Here is a 17,671-nt window from a genome sequence, read left to right on the forward strand (position 1 = left end):
ACCCTCCCTCTAAATAACTAAACGAGAATGTACTCAAAATCAAGACGACTGTATTGATTAAGTTGATGGAGAAAAGGGAAAATGAATATTGGTGTACACGGGTAAAAATGAAGATTACTGTGTTTAGATGATTAAGTTGTTTTTAGCAATCATGGATAAAAAACAATCAAAGCAATCATGGATTTCTTATCTAGGAGAACTTAGGGATCTTGTTTGTGAAGCCAAGCTTGGTCACGTTATAGTTGAAGATTCAACAACATGAAACGCAGCTTATTATTTGGTTTGGATTTCTTATTTAGGTCCAGAAGAAAAAGTACGGACCAACTAACTCGCCTATGCATTCGTTTACAAGTTAATATCCAGAAATTGTTTGTCTTGTCATTACAGTTTTCATGCGAAATTCAATCATAGAAGTGTGATCCAACTGTTCCAACATAAGACAATGTAGTTTTCTCCAAGTTTTTTCCCACGTAGATGCCAGCCATTTCTTAGGTTCTTAAACACTGGGGATATATATTGCTTTCTTTGTCCAAGTCATATTGGTGAGTCTGTTCCTGCTATTTCTACTCTTCTTCTCTTCTACTGCTCTACTACCACACCATCTTGCCCATTCTTCTTCAACAAAATCTTTTCCTCCGACGGCAAATTCTTTTTGGCCTTCTTACTCCCTTCTATTTTCCATTGATCCCAAACACGAGTTTTTGGAGGAGGCCTTGCCTCCGCAATGGGAGCAACCAACCCTGGCTTGCCATCATCAATAACTCCATCCACCAGTCCATATTGCATTGCCTCCCATGGATTCAAAAAATTATCACGGTCTGTGTCCACTTCGATCTGCAAGGAAGGGGTACACATTTAATAACACAAACACAAAGGATATTTACACTAGAAACTTTTCGCATGGTTGTATCTTTTTTCTAAGTTAGCTGAACAGCAATAATTAGAAATTATCACGAGACATGATTTGACCTGTTCCTCAGGCTTCCCTGTTATCCTTGATAAAATCTTGTTCAGCTTTATTTTGTGATACATCATTTCTCTTATCCGGATCCCCATTTCTGTTGCCTGAAATAAATGAAAAGAAATTTAAAGAATTAACCACCTCCCTTGTCCACCTTGAGGAACCCGCTGAATATTCGTTTTATAACCTTCCAACTGTAAACATACTACTAGCCCAAACAAGTTGATATAAGTATTAAGGTTCTGAGACGGATGGTACAGCAATGTACGGGCCATTACTATAAAGTAAGGGGAGAACACGCAACAACAAAATGTTGGGAACCCTAGAAAAATCCTAATAGCAGATGTTATCAACCAAAATCAGAACCGCGAACGACCGTTATCATTGCAACAATTGTTATTAGTACGAAGTAAAGCTACAGATGGAGGAAATATGCCTCCTCCACAGTGCCCAAATGGGTAAGATGGCTAGTTATGCTTCCTCCTCTTTCTGCCTTATCTACAATGCTTCTACCAAGGACCATAAAAATTTGCACCCGAGGCATCACATATTTGACGTCTCTTAAGAGGTAAAGAGAAAAAAAAATGTTTGGGAAAAATAATACAAAATCGAAAACTGAAAACAAGAACTCACTTTTCCCCCTGAAGTGCCAAGGGGTTGATGAATCATCACTCTTGCATTTGGCATGCAAAATCTCTTCCCTTTTGTACCAGAAGCAAGTAGAAACGCACCCATAGATGCTGCAAGACCGAAGCATATGGTTGACACATCTGCTTTACACAACTTCATTGCATCATATATCCCCATACCTGCATGCAGTTAGCAAATTAGCAGTCAAAAAACACCACCAACAGCAGAATCAAGTTCTAAATAGTACTATAGTGTTCCATAAAGATGCAGTTCCTAAGATGCAACCAGAGGGGAACTAATCTTGAGCAAAAATAACCAATAAGCCAATGGATGAAGCGCCACATCCTTTTGGGCAGACCATATGACAAATCCCAAGATGACAGCATGACGGTGGAGACACTGAAATGCCTCAAAAATGAACAAAACATCACTTTTAATGTCTTTGTCTGATGGTGATGGAGATGCGAAAAACTAACAAAAAACTGAGGTAACTATCGTATCTGTGCATCACATGATCAAAAGAATGCGGATAATCGTGCATGTCTCCTGGTATCAGTGCAAGAAATGCAGTTCTTAATTGTCGTAGAAGTAGAACCACTAACGCAACACTATTTTCAGATGTATAACTCAGTGAACTACCCTCTAAATTACGAGGGTAGTTCACTGATCTATAGAATAAATGAAGGTTGTGAACTTTTTGAAAAGAGGACAGGGTGATGTTCAGTTCGCAGAGGTTTAAAGTAGTATTAGTAGTGATGCCCAAAAATATGCAAATGCTTTACTATTATTTATTAGTCTTACTACTAAAAAGTACTATTGAGCCGGATCTGGTTGTTAAGGCCATTCACTAGTATGGATAGTAACCGGAATTTTTTCTGTGCAATAAGGCCATCCATGAGAGTCAACTGTTATAGATCGGCTTCGCGATTCCATAATTTCCTTTTCCATTATCCAACAAATCCACTCTCAATCAGTAACTATGATAAAACATTAACAGCTTGAAGCACATTAAATTGCATTCCCGCGCTGAATAAGAAGAATTTTGGAAAAATGCAAACTGGCCATAATTTGGAGGTGTGGGTAACAACACCATCAAGGACCTCTCCAACATAATCTAGTTAACAGCTTCACGAAATCAACAGGTGAGGCACAACTTTGGGGGTTGATGTCATGTGTAAACTACAAATACGCCAGAAAACTAAATTATTGATCAAGTATGGGGGAAATTCATAGATTAGTTTCATGAAGTCTATGGTTTTCAGTCTGATAGGTCACACAAGTGAGAAGGAACAACTGTGCAATTAGGCAATACCAGATGGTGACAGAAAACGACAAGGTGACACGGATGGAAGTAGATGTACTTACAAAGAAAATTTTCAGTGAAGCTGTCAAGCTAAAGTTTAATGGGACTATGTGAGTTAAATGGATGGAGTAACGTGTAAGGATGTTGATGTGCGACTAAATATTAAGAGAAACCAGGCCAACTAAACAAACCGATCCACACGCATCACTTTTTATGCCCAGCAGGTAACAATGAAACATACCGGCAGTTACAGAGCCACCAGGCGAATTTATGAACAATTTGATGTCTTTTTTCTGGTCTTCTGCATCTAGAAACAAAAGCTGACTGATAATCAAATCTGCTGTCATGTCATCCACCTGTATATTAATCAATATTCAAAATTAAAATCTGGAAAAGGGAAGGAAAAAAAGAATTAACCACAAGGGTATCGAACAAATCACCCTAAAACACCAGCAGTGTTCATAAATCCCAAATAAAAAATCCCAATTAAATTCATACTCTGATAGGAGCAAATAATCTCGTAGGAGCAAATAGTCCCCAAATTTAACCTAACTTTAGAGAATAAATGCCTTAAATATCCAAAAAGAAAGGGGAGAGAGAACCTGAGAGCCGAGAAAAATAATTCTCTGTCGAAGGAGCATGTTAGTTGGGTCCAACTCTTCGAACTTGGGAGGCATCGAAGGAACCGCAAAATCCGAGAGCTCCCACTCATTTGACAGAGTACTTGTTTTTCTAATTCCTCTTTCGAAGGAGGAGCTTTTGACTGCTTTAATAGATATTGGTTTTCTCATATGGAGAGTTGCTGCTTCTTGATTGAGCTTCTGAAACTGTCTAAATCCTCCGCCACTGACAGAGCAGTACGAAGGTCTGGAAGATGAAGATGATACGGATGTGCTAATTATTAGAGCTCCCTCCATCCTTTCTCGGCTTCTCCTCTCTTTTCTGATATATCTCTACTCTGTACTTCTTTTCTAATATCTACTTTGTTTTGTTTTGTTGGTTTCAAAGGATGGTTTTGGATCCCAGAGAAAGGTTGCTACATGCGTTACTGATTTTGCTATATACAGGACCAAATTAGTCGTTAACTATTAACCAAAGTCAAATACTTGTTGTGATCAATTAATCCGCTTAAACAAATGGTTTTCAAGTTCTAGGAATTACAGGTAAATTTGGTTTTTCATGACTCGGTTAATGGCTAGTCCAACCGTGAAACTAATTTACTCACTAGTCCAAAAAAATGTTTTTGGACCAGATTATTTACTCCCTGGTCCGAAAACTTTGTGGAGATTATAAAGTGTGTTTTCTAAATGCCTAAAACACCCTTGCAGATCTAATTAGTATCAATACATAACATATGTAGTATCATATTAGTATTAATACTTAGTAGTATCAATACTTAACAGCATCAATACATATGTTAATATGTATTTGATATGTAGTATCAATACATAACATAACACATATTGGTATGTAATATCAGTACATAACAATATCAATACATAAAATATTGATACTACATATGTAGTATCAATACATAACATATTAATATGTAGTATCAATACATTTTTTTCTCTCGATCAAATAAAATTAAAAAAGCGAAAAAACGTACAGGGACTAGGACTTCAAAGTGACTAGCTGCTAGGCCACTCACCAGAAAGACCTAATTGAAACGAAAATAAACCCTTCCAGGCCATTCCACAGCAGGAATAAAGCCTGGCCTACCCTCAAAAAACTCAAAAATATCCTCAGCCAGCAAACAGGCTTGCTTGGCCGAAGCGTTAGCTGAAAAGTTAGCCTCCCTATAGCTATGAATATAACGAACATTTGAGTAGAACGACTTCAAAATTTTCCACTTCTGCACCAGCTGCCAAGGCAACTCCTCCTTTTGAAAAGCTTGAATACAACTCTTCGAATCAGAACGTATGCAAATACTCCGCAAATTCCATCTCTTAGCCATAATCGCACCATAAATAATCGCACAAACCTCCGCATAGAAATTTGTTTGCCAACCAAGGCCAACACAAAGAACACCAAGCACCTCCGAACTTGCATTCCTGAAAACCACACCTGCACCAGCTTGGCCCGGGTTTCCGAAAGAAGCACCATCACAACAAATCATGATTTCATCTTGATCAGGAGGAGACCAACTAATCTCAATTGGGGTAGACGTTTTGCATGATCTATGCCGCACTTTGAAATAATTCAGAATGCGTAACTCCTCTAAAGTATTATGCATGTGGCCTTTCATTATAATAGAATTATCACGAATAACCTGATAAACTCTCCCTTTAAATCCCAGCCAATGAAAAGCCATGTTCTCAAAATAAGACTTGTTACGTAACTTCCATAACTCCGTGACAATTGCCAGATTTGCAACTAACCACGGGTCCTTGATCATTCTACTACGACCCTTAGCAGCCTTATATGAGTCCACCAGGTCTTCCTTTGGATCGATCTTGAAAACTCCATCCACCCAAGCCCAAATCCTCCTAGCTACTCTGCAATGCCAAGTGATGTGGCTAAGAGTTTCACCACTTTTTCTACATAAACGACACATAGTAGGCATGCGTAGTATCAATACATAACATAACATATATTGGTATGCACTGATGCTTATGGAGAGCATAAAAGAGGGTTTTACATAATATTATATGTTAGGGTTAGCAGAGTAATTTTACTATTTTCAAACCTTTTTTGGACTAGCGAGTAAATAAGTTTTCCAGCTGGACTAGCCATTAACCCGGGTCGGGTTTAGTGGAATCAAAACAAAGTTCTCAGTTTAGTTTGGTTTAACGGTTTAACAAAACCAAACCAGGTGCGACTACTAATTTTCCGATAAGTCTATGTAATATAAACAACTTGGAGGATCATATACTAAGTAGTAAAGATACCTCAAGTGAGATGATAATGCCGAGTGAATATAAGGTGCTCAAGATAAGGATTGCAATAATGATAAATAAGATAATAAAGTAAGTGCAACTAAGCAATCATGAGACACAAAAGATTATGTGGTTCGACTTTAGTCTATGTACATGGGGTAATGAGTGGTGATTGTACTAAGTTTATGGAAGAGATTACAAGGTATTCAATATTCTCATAAGTATTGAATAAAACTAATGTCTAGTGCTTGTATTCTAAATTTTTTCTTTCAATAAGTATAAGTTATCTCTAGATCTATCTCACTAATTTCCTGACTCTTCCTTGGAGGTGAAGCTCAGTATTTATATCGTCTTCCCCGTCAGAGATATCTTCGATGTTTCCAGGTTCATCGAGATCTGATGTTCCTCCATACATCTTGTACCTTCCTTGGCCGCTTTTCTTCCCCAGCCAGATTATGCCACCTAAGCCCAATCCACGTGCCTAAAGACCGCGTGCCTAGGTAGATACCCGTTGCATTTAATGCTGAGTTGACTCATCTGTCTCCGACTTGCCGACATCAACCACGTCCCTAGTCTAGGACCTAGTTCTTCATCACCATCGTTGATTGTATCCTCCTCATGATAGGATAAAGTAAATTGAGAAGGGATCTCCTACTTCGTTGGTATCCACACACTGCTGGGACTACTTGGTTATCTTGCATACGCTCGCCCAGATGACAACATGTGTACGACAAATAAATGGTATTCACAGTTTGCGCATTTTATTTCGTATTCAACCGAGGGTAGGATGGGAAGAAAATACTCCCACTAAACCTCCATTTATGTACGCATGATTTCTGGTCCCCACCCGTGCTCCTTGGAAATTAGGATAACCAAAATTTTGGATTTCCCAGTCGCCTATAAAATGAAGCTTTTAAGGAAGAATAATCATAACTCTTTTGGAGTGATAAAGGGAAGAGAGAAAGACTTTTCATTAACCAGAGAGATAAACCAATTACATATGTATAGCATTCTATTTATACAGGAAAAGGTGAAAACTCTAATATTCTAATGAACCGCCCATCCATAGGTCATGGACCCTATAACACTCCCCCTTGTGCGGTTCAAAAGTGGAACTTCAAGTGTGCTGCATCATTAAAACCTTGACAAGGAAAACCCAATGGGAAAAACCTTGACGAAGGGAAAAGAGTACAACGTGTTGATAAAGCTGGTCACTTCTCTTTAGAAACAACTAAAATATAAAAACCATGTGGGAAAAAGATAGTCTCAACCGGGGAGTCATAACCCTGATGTTGTTGTCGTCTCATTAAAAACCTTGCCGAGTAACAAAACCCATTGGGAAAAAATAAACTCGGTGAAGGGAAAAAGAGTTCAACATACACTCCCCCTGATGTCCACATCATATCATTAGATACTCCCCCTGATGTCGCCATCCCCCCTGATTGCAATCAAGGGAGTTCGGACAATTTTCTTAGTCCAATACTCTTTACGTGCTTTTCAGATAAGGACTTAGGAAGTGACTTAGTAAATAAGTCTGCCACATTCTCATCAGAAGGTACTTTGTTGACTTGAATGTTTAAGAGACACTGTTGTTGTTGATTGTATAAGAACTTTGGTGAAATTTGTTTCGTATTATCACCCTTGGTATATCCTTGCTTCATATATTCTATACAAGCTGCATTATCTTCATAAATGCATGTCGGCTCTTCAGTGGTAGAATTCAAACCACTAGTCCCTCGAATATGTGTAATGATAGACCTTAACCATATACACTCATGAACCGCTTCATGTAGGGCAATGATCTCCGAGTGGTTCGTGGAGGGAGCTACAAGAGTTTGCTTGGTCGATCACTAGGATATCGATGTGTTCCCTATGGTGAATACATAACCAGTTTGGAATCGAGCTTTATGTGGGTCATAGAGGTACCCAGCATCAGCAAAACCATCCAAAACATTATTTGGGGTTTCAGTGTAGGGAGTTGCTTTAGTAATCTTCCTTTCGTCCTCATAGGGATAAAATAGACCCATGCCAATGGTTCCTTTAAGGTATCTGAATACATTCTTTATACCATTCCAATGACGTTGCGTTGGCGCTGAGCTATATATAGCTAACAAGTTTACTGAGAATAATATATCAGGTCGAGTACATTGCGCTAAGTACAATAATGCGCCTATTGCACTTAGGTACAAAATTTCAGCTCATAATACCTCTTCGTCATCTTCCTTGGGACGAAATGGATCTTTTTGTACATTTAAACTTCAACAAATCATGGGAGTGCTAGCAGGGTGCACCTTGTCCGTATTGAATTTCCTGAGTATCTTATGGACATATGCATACTGGTGGTTTAATATTCCACAGACTCGGTGTTCTAGTTCAAGTCCTAGACAAAACCGAGTTTTCTCAAGATCTTTCATCTCAAATTCAGATTTCAGATAGCTTGCAGTTTTCTCTTATTTCATCAAGAGTACCTATTATGTTCATATCATCAGCATAAACAGCTATAATTGCAAATCTGGAACTTGTTTTCTTTATAAATACACAGGGCATAACTCATTATTTGTATATCCCTTCCCAATCAAATAATCACTTAGACGGGTATACCACATCCGCCCGGATTGCTTTAATCTGTAAAGTGAGCGTTTCAACTTAATTGAAAACGCATTCCGTGGTTTAGACCTACTTAATTCGGGCAATGGAAGTCCATCAGGCACTTTCATGTATATCTCTGAATCTAGATCCCCAAAGAGATATGTTGTAACCACTTCCATAAGCTGCATTTCAAGTCATTCTGAAACTACCAAGCGAATTAAGTAGCGGAACATTATACGTCCATTACAGGAGAGTATGTTTCCTCATAATAAATTCCAGGGCATTGTGAGAAACCTTACGCCACAAGGAGAGCCTTATACCTCAAGACTTCATTCTTCTTATTACGAGTTCTGACAAATACTCATTTATGTCCTACGAGCTTTACACCTAGTGGGGTTAGCACTACCGCACCAAATATCCGTCTCTTTGCCAGTGAATTTAATTCTTTCTGGATTGCAACTTCCCATTTAGGACAGTCTGATCTTCTTTGAAATTCTACAATAGAGCGTGGTTCGATGTCATCGTACTCAATGATCTCTTGAGCAACAGTGTATGCAAATGCATCATCAATCTATGTGGAGGATCTTTCCATCAACACGTATGCACTCTCATAATCCATAGAGATTTCTTTTTTCTCTAGAATAATTTCAAACATCGGAGCGTCCTCCAGTACTGATTCATGGACATAACTATAATCAGAGACAATTTCGTGAAAGGGATTATCTGTATTGATGATAAATGGATCGGGTTGTGCCTTACTCACTCCTTTCTTCCTTGGGTGAGTATCTTTCGAACCGGGTGGTCTTCCCCTTTTCTTTTGGGGGCCACGGCCTCAGCTGCACTTCCACCAAGTGTAGGTTTGACTCCTCTATAGAGGATGCCTTTTCCCGTATTAGGGATTTCTAACCTTGCAGGCACGTTTGCAACTGATCTGTGTGATCTCGTCACTTTAGCGATATCAGTGAATGCATCAGGCATTGAATTTTCCACATTCTGCAGATTAATAATTCTTTACACTTCACATTGTGAGGTGCGGGGATCAAGATGAGACAAAGTGGGAACAAACCACGACAATTCCTATTGTTCCCTTAGGATATCCTTTTCCATACCTCCTCCTAACTACGGTAATGTTGTCTCATCAAAGTGATAGTCCGCAAATCTAGCGGTAAAGAGATCGCCTGTCAAAGGTTCCAAATAGCGGATAATTGTTGGGGATTCATATCCAACATAAATACTTAATCGTCTTTGGGCACCCATCTTAGCACGTTGTGGGAGCGAAATAGGAACGTATACAATACAATCAAAAAATGCATAAATGTGAAATATCAGGCTCATATCCAGTTACCAACTGGTACGCAAAAAATGGTTGGCTAATAGTGGGTCTAAAGCGAATAAGTAATGTTGCAGGCAATATGGCGTACCCCGGGCAGTAATAGGCAGGTTGGAACGCATAACCAATGCCCTATCTATCATCTATAACATTGTGATGGTAGCTTCTGCGAGACCATTTTGAGTGTGTACGTGAGATACTGGGTGCTCTACGTCAATTCCGTTTGACATACAGAAACCCTCAAATCCTTTAGATGTGAATTCTCTAGCGTTATCAAGTCTGATAGACTTGATTGGATAATCGGGGTGGTGAGCCCTCAAACGTATAACTTGTGATAGGAGCTTTGAAAAGGCAACATTTCTTGTGGACAATAATGCAACATGTGACCAACGGGTCGAAGCATATACCAGAACCATAAAATACCTAAATGGTCCGCACTCTGGATGTATAGGTCCACAAATATCACCTTGTATTCTTTGTAAAAATGGAATGTTTTGTTTTGTATCTTTAGCATAGGATGGTCTCGCTCATGTATTTGCTAAAGAACAAGCTTTGCAAAATGAGTGGTGTGTTTTTGACAAAGTCCATGAAGTAGAATGAAAGAGAGGTTGCACATCAGTTACTTTACATGGCAGTGGCTGGCAGACGTTGTTACTTTGTATTGTAACTGTCTTTTGTCCCATTTTACTTTCCACTCGAAAGAAAGGATGTCTGTGTGAGTTATTTAAAACACGGATTATCATATCACGACCTGGGTTCCCTAAACAGTCGTGCCAAAGCTTGTATAAGTCACTGTTCAACAGTTCATCGTTGGTAACAACATGTGATTCGATAATCCGAATAGTAGTAGTGTACAAACCACTAGAGTGACTCATTAACTTCTCCAAAATGCGTTTTCTTCCACATGTATTAGAGATAATATTTATATATTCAATTCTAGTTTCACAGTGAGTTTCCAAATGATAACCATTTGCACGGATATCTTTGAAGCTCAACAAGGTACAATTATCTCTTGGTGCATATGGAGCTTCTGTGACTTTAATCATTGTGCCTTTTGGAAATAAGAATTTAGCATTACCTCGCCCAATGATCACTTGTGATGATCCAATCATCGTAGTCACAGAATATTTACAAGGAATTAAGTCAACGAATAATTGCCTATTTCTCAAAATAGTGTGTGTGGTGCCACTATCAACTAGGCACTCAATCTCTCTGGAGACGATATTCCTTTTACGCAAACCAACCGATGATTTGAAATGACAGTTCTTTTCCTACATAGTATTCACCGATTAGATGATCAGAGGGAACCAAAAAAGAAATCTTTGCAGCAGGGTTAGGGCTCTTGCTGATAACGTTTTGGGGTGATAAAGGGAAGAGAGAAAGACTTTTCATTAACCAGAGAGAGAAACCAATTACATAGGTATAGCATTTTATTTATACAGGAAAAGGGGAAATCCCTAATATTCTAATGGACCGCACATCCATGGGTCATATCCCCTATAACAAACTCCTTTTTCTTTTCCAGTCGCTTTCTCTCTTTGTCTCTTTCAGCAGAATTTTCTTCAATTGTTATCTTCATCAACTGTTCATTTTTGTCGCTGATTCTTTGGAAGATTGATTGGACGATTACTTGATCACAACTCCTTCTCATAGTAAGCGAATACTGCTTCTTCTCTATACTTGATTTAGTTTATCAAGTCTCTATACAATTTCTGTGAATATTAGAATCGTTGCTCCCTTTATCTTGATGAACTCTATCATAACGATTTTGAGTTTTTTTTTCCATGATTATCACCACGATTGCATGCCATGATGCTTATTCTAAAAATGAGTTTTTTGATTTTGTGATTGCTTAATTGATCTTGTGATGAATCTCTGATTTCGTGATCAAAAGTCTTTTTTTATCTTGTGATCATTTATCTCTGTTGATAATCGATAATTCGTTTTCTGCTGGTGTTAGTGATAATGAGGCTGCTGAAGAAACTGATAGACGCATTTATGTGTCTAATTTGTCCTCAATGTTCCGTATTGTTAGTACTTGATTTCGTACTTATTATGGTGTTTTGTGTGTTTGTAGGTATTTTTTGGAAATAAATATTGTTGGAAAATTAGGCTCGAAAAGTTGCTCGGAGCACCCCCTGAGGACATTTGCTATAAAGAACCCGACTTTTGCTAGGGGGCACCTTATTTTCTTTTTTCCACCCTACCAGCTATCAGCACCCCAGGACCGGATAAGGGGAACTCCTTCATGGTTTGATTTTCTTTTTTGGCGGGGAAGTTGTATCATCGCCTGCGTACTTCCCTGAATGATTTTTGGACAAGATTTTTACGAGTGTTTGACTGGATATGATTTGGTATTACCCTTCTGCATCAAAACAGGGTAGGTAGTCGGTTTTAATTTGGAAAAAAAAAAAGAAGTTTTCCACGTATCTATTTTCGGCAGTGTTACTATTTTCCTTTCCTTAGTTTTTTTTATTTGTTTTATTTTATTTGTTCTTCTTTACGTTTTTGGGGTTTTGTCCTTTCCTTACAGATTTTGGAATTTGGAGCGAAAGAAAAATTTGCCAAAGCTTTTGGTGAATACTTAAAGAATTGGAGTAAAAGCAAAGCGAAAGGAGCGAAAGAAAAGAAGAAGAAAAATTAATTTAATAAAAAAGAGAGAGAGAGAGACATTTTATTTTATTTTTTAGAATTTTTTTTATTAGATTGTCTTTTTGTTTTGCACTTTATTTTTGGACTGTGGACTGTGGATTTTGGGACTTTTTTTTTAACCCTACGGAAGGGTAGTTTTAAATATAAATTGTTTGCAGAGAAGGAAGGCGATTACCATATCGCCTCGGCCCCTCAGGTTCGTACATGACATATGAGTCGTGGCCCGAGTCGACTTCAGCGGTTCATCCCCCGTCTGGAAGGAGAGGTAAGTTTATCTAAACACCCGCTAATCCCCTGTCAGCGGGGTTACTGTATTCCTTCGTTTGCATATATGCCGAGGAATTGAAAACGGCTGATTTAATTTCCTAGTAAAGGGCAAGGACTGGCCATACAAGATAAGGGTTCGGATTTCATCACCGTTCTCTTCTTGCCCGCCTTAGGAAAACGAAACCAAACGCGAACCTAAGCCTAAAATTTTGACTAGAACGAGACCTACAGGGTAACGAGCGTGATATGAAAATCGTTCGAAAAATATTGGTTACTCTTTTGAGCATACTTTGAAGTTCATGATGGTTTTTGTGAGTTGAATACGCCGCCTTGTAACGCCGGTGAGGCCTTGGGTATCAAAGCTCCATGCAGCTTCCCTCGTCTCTATTCAACTTACTTTAACTCGGATTGATTCCAGAGAGGTTTGCTCAGATTTTAACGAGTTCCTTTTCGAAAGAATAGAAGCTGGTCTAGAAACAATCTAAGTGGAGCCATCATGCTTTTTGTTTGCTAGAAATCTTTAGGTTTGTTTTGGTGCAGTCAGCCTGCTTTGTGTTTGCTTAGAACCTCCCTTCCTTTAGGATTTTTGTATTTATTTTATTTGTTTTTTATAGTGTATGCCCGAGGTCATTAGAGAAGGGGCTTGGAAAAGAGACAATCTAGGTCGATTGATTAGCGAACAACCTAGTAATTCTTCATGTGGAAGCAGGGAGCTCAAAGACTCTTCTTTTGAGAGCCCTGTTTTTGGAAACTTCAGTTTTGAGAATCTGTCTCTTCGTGAGGAAAGTACCCCTAGTACTTCTGTTGTGCCAGCGATAGCAAATTTGAAAGATTACGTGTTCCCAACTAGGTCCACCCGACCCTCGTGCATTAAATTGCCAGCCACTACGGCTAATTTCGAGATAAAACCTAGTATTATTCAGATGATCCCTATATTCTTAGGAAAGATGATGCGACCCTTATTTTCATATTAGGGACTTTGAGGAAATTTTTGGGACAATTAGAATAAAAGACCTTACTGATGAAGTCTTGAAACTTAAGATGTTTCCCTTTTCCTTGAGAGATAAAGCCAAGACCTGGCTGAACAACCTACCATCTGAATCCATTGAAACATGGCAGGAACTTATTACTGCTTTCTATATGAAATTCTACCCTAAGCATAAACCTGCAGTTGTTAGGAAGAAAATTAGTACTAGTGTGCAACAAGAGGGAGAGTCTCTTTATAGGTTTTTAGAGAGATTCAATGATATCCTATCCCAGTGTCCTCACCATGGATTTGATAATATGAAACTTGTAGAGATTATTTATGATGGTTTAGACTATTCGACCAAAGCCATGGTTGAGTCTATGTGCGTTGGTGAGTTCATTAGTAAAAATGATGATGATGCTTTTAACTTCTTAGGACCTGTCGCTGAAAAATCCCAATAGTGAGAGTCTTGTGTTGAACCCCCTAAAAGACTCTTGGTCAATAGAAGTAGCACCAATGTGGTAGATACAAGCTTTGGGTCAGATGCTAAGTTTGTTGCTTTGTCTAGAAGGTTAGAATCTTTGCATTTGAATCAGTCTAAACATAGATCTCTTGTTGAACCTGGTGATAGGATTAGAGCCTCTCAAGTCTCTAGTTGTGGAGTAGAACCCAATAACTCGTTTTTGGAAGGTCAGGTTAGTGAAGAACAAACCCGTGTTGTCTATAACAACGCTAGGTTTGAAAACCGTCAGAAGTTTGACCCATACTCAGAGACCTACAACCATGGTTGGAGAAACCATCCTAATTTCTCTTGGTCTAAAGGCCAGAATCAAGGTCAACCTAGTAATTCTCAGCATCCCCCAGGTTTTGCTTATAATAAAAATTCTTCAGGTCAAGCCCAGTTCCAGAACCCTTCTGAGAATAGAATGACTAACTTAGAGGAATCTCTTAGTATACTAAAAAAGAGCCAGGATATACTTTCACAAAGCCAGGAAATGTTAGTAAAGAGCCGGGTTAATTTTCAAGAGGAAACTAAGCAGAATTTTAAGAATGATTCCCAGTCTCTTGCTAAATTAGAACTTCAAGTCGTCCAAATAGCTAAGTTTCTTAGTGAGAGAGAAGATGGAAGGTTCCCTAGTCATACTGATCCTAATCCCAAAGGAGAGAAATCGTACAATCATGTGAATTCTGTTACAACCCTTAGGAGTGGAAAGAAAGTTAACAATAAGGTTGCCATGCCTGACAGTGAACATGATGTAGTTCACCCTTCTGATCCAGAAAATGAGGAGACTTATAGAGTCTCTAAAGAGACCAATGAGGGTCCTGTTGAGCCCGACTTTTTCCCCAGAGCCCCGTTCCCCCAGCTGCTAGTTCCAGCTAATAGGGAGTCCAACTTTAATGATATATTGGAGGTTTTTAAGCAGGTTACTATCAACCTCTCATTGTTAGATGCGATTAAGCATATTTCACCTTATGCCAAGTTTCTTAAGGATATGTGTACGCGAAAGCGAAAACTTAGTGTCCAGAAGAAAACCTTTCTAGCTAGTCACGTAAGTTCTATTATTCAGAATACCACTACGCCTAAGTACAAAGACCCAGGGTCCCCTACCATTTCTTGCACAATAGGAAATTTCCGTGTTGAGAAAGCGTTACTTGACTTAGGAGACAGTGTGAACTTACTCCCATACCATGTGTACCTTAAGCTAGGACTTGGTGAGATGAAACCTACCCAGGTGACACTTCAGTTAGCTGATAGGTCCATTAAAATTCCTCGTGGTGTTATCGAGGACGTTCTTACTGAGGCTGACAAGTTTATTTATCCTAGATACCCAACGTGTACCTGACCCAGAGAACCAAATACCAGTGATTTTAGGTCGCCCGTTTTTAGCTACATCCAATGCGATCATCAACTGTCAAAACGGTATTATGAAATTGTCTTTTGGTAATATGACTACTGAGCTGAGTATTTTTAATATTAGTAAGCTACCCTCTGAACTATATGACTCGAGCATAGAAGAGGTAAACATGATGGGAACATTAGTCGAGGAGTCATTACCAAACACTTTTATAGAAGATCCATTAGAGAAATGCCTAGCTCACTTTGGGATTGATTTTGATGATGATGATGTGATTAATGAGGTGAATGCTTTGTTAGATTCAACCCCTTTGATAGACACTGGTAATGGCTGGAAACCTAAGTTCGAACCTGTACCCGTTTCTAAGTCTACATAGTTCCTTCGTTAGAAAAGTCTCATAAGTTGGACCTTAAACCATTACCAAATACCCTGAAGTATGTGTTTTTAGGCCCGTATGAAACTTTACCTGTGACTATAGCATCCGACTTGGATAGTGATCAGGAAAGTAGGCTAGTAACCGTCCTTCAGAATAACAAGGAAGCTTTAGGGTGGACCATAGCAGACATTAAGGGTATAAGTCCTACTGATTGCATGCATCATATCTATTTAGAGAGTGACACCAAACCTTCTAGGGAGATGCAACGTCGACTGAACCCTAATATGAAAGAAGTAGTTCGAACCGAGGTTCTTAAGCTGTTAGATGCAGGCATTATCTACCCCATTTCAGACAGTAAGTGGGTCAGCCCCGTTCAGGTTGTTCCCAAGAAATCCGGTATTACTGTAGTCCAGAATGATAACAATGAGTTAATCCCAACCCGGGTGACCACGGGTTTGCGTGTCTGTATTGGCTATAAGAAATTAAACAAGGTCACTAGGAAGGACCACTTTCCCCTTCCCTTCATCGACCAAATGCTAGAGAGATTAGCTGGACGTAGTCATTATTGCTTTTTATATGGCTACTCTGGCTATAATCAGATCGTTATTGCCCCAGAAGACCATGAGAAAACCACTTTTACCTGTCCCTTTGGCACCTTTGCGTATAGACACGTGCCTTTCGGTCTATGTAATGCCCCTGCGACTTTTCAACGTTGTATGATGAGCATATTTTCTGACATGGTAGAACGGTTCTTAAAGGTCTTTATGGATGATAATTCAGTGTTTGGTTCGTCTTTCGATGAGTGCTTGCATCATTTGTCATTAGTTTTGACTAGGTGTAAGGAAAAGAATTTAGTGCTTAATTGGGAGAAATGTCACTTCATGGTTCGTTCAGGAATTGTTCTAGGGCATATCGTATCTTCGAAGGGTATAGAGGTATATAGATCCAAAGTTGACCTTATTAAAACTTTACATGTCCCAAAAACCGTAAGAGATATTAGGTCATTCTTAGGGCATGCAGGTTTTTATCGTCGATTCGTTAAGGATTCTAGCTTGATTTTTAGACCTCTTTGAAATTTGCTTGCAAATGACGTTAAGTTTGTCTTTGATGATGCTTGTTTAGAGGCTTTTGAGAAGCTTAAGACTTTACTCACTACCGCCCCCATAGTCCAGGCACCCAACTGGAACCTACCCTTTGAGATCATGTGTGATGCTTCAGATTATGTTATTGGTGTTGTGCTAGGTCAGCGAGAAAATAAGTTACTTCATATGATTTACTGTGCTAGCAAAACTATGAATGATGCCTAGTTGAACTGTACCACTACGGAGAAGGAACTATTAGCCATTGTGTTTTCCTTAGACAAGTTTAGATCATACCTCTTAGGTTTCTAAGATCATAATCTTTACTGATCATGCTGCTTTGAAGTATCTTCTTTCCAAGAAGGATACTAAACCTAGATTGATTAGATGGATCCTATTGTTGCATGAATTTTCCTTAGACATTAGAGATAAAAAAGGTTCAGAAAATGTAGTGGCAGACCACTTGTCTAGGCTTGTTGTGGATACCCTTAATGATTCTCCTTCTGTTAGGGATATTTTTCCTGATGAACAACTGTTCTTTGTTACCCAAGCACCTTGGTATGCGAATATAGTGAATTATCTTGTTACTGGTCGAATGCCCCAACATTGAGGTAAACAAGATCGTTCTAGGTTTTTAGCCGAGGTTAAGCACTTCTTTTGGGATGATCCTTATTTGTTTAAGTATTGTCCAGACCAGATTATTAGGAGATATATACTTGAGAGTGACCATTCCAGTATTATTTCCTTTTGTCATGATCATGCTTGTGGGGGTCACTTTAGTG

The 17,671-nt window shown here is 38.9% G+C and overlaps 1 protein-coding gene across 1 annotated transcript; it reads right to left on the reverse strand.

Annotated features, from left to right (window-relative positions):
* Positions 1 to 273: 273 nt before the first annotated feature.
* On the reverse strand, positions 274 to 3,903 carry LOC113303105 (ATP-dependent Clp protease proteolytic subunit 3, chloroplastic-like). The gene is made up of 5 exons (XM_026552103.1): positions 3,497 to 3,903; positions 3,136 to 3,250; positions 1,595 to 1,770; positions 970 to 1,065; positions 274 to 834 (listed from the first exon to the last, which is right to left on the reverse strand). Exons 1-5 carry the CDS (start codon positions 3,809 to 3,811, stop codon positions 580 to 582), a joined length of 957 nt encoding a protein of 318 aa, XP_026407888.1. The 5' UTR covers positions 3,812 to 3,903; the 3' UTR covers positions 274 to 579.
* Positions 3,904 to 17,671: the final 13,768 nt, after the last annotated feature.

This window comes from Papaver somniferum, chromosome 8 (assembly GCF_003573695.1).
Source record: "Papaver somniferum cultivar HN1 chromosome 8, ASM357369v1, whole genome shotgun sequence".
NCBI classification, from domain to species: Eukaryota; Viridiplantae; Streptophyta; class Magnoliopsida; order Ranunculales; family Papaveraceae; genus Papaver; species Papaver somniferum.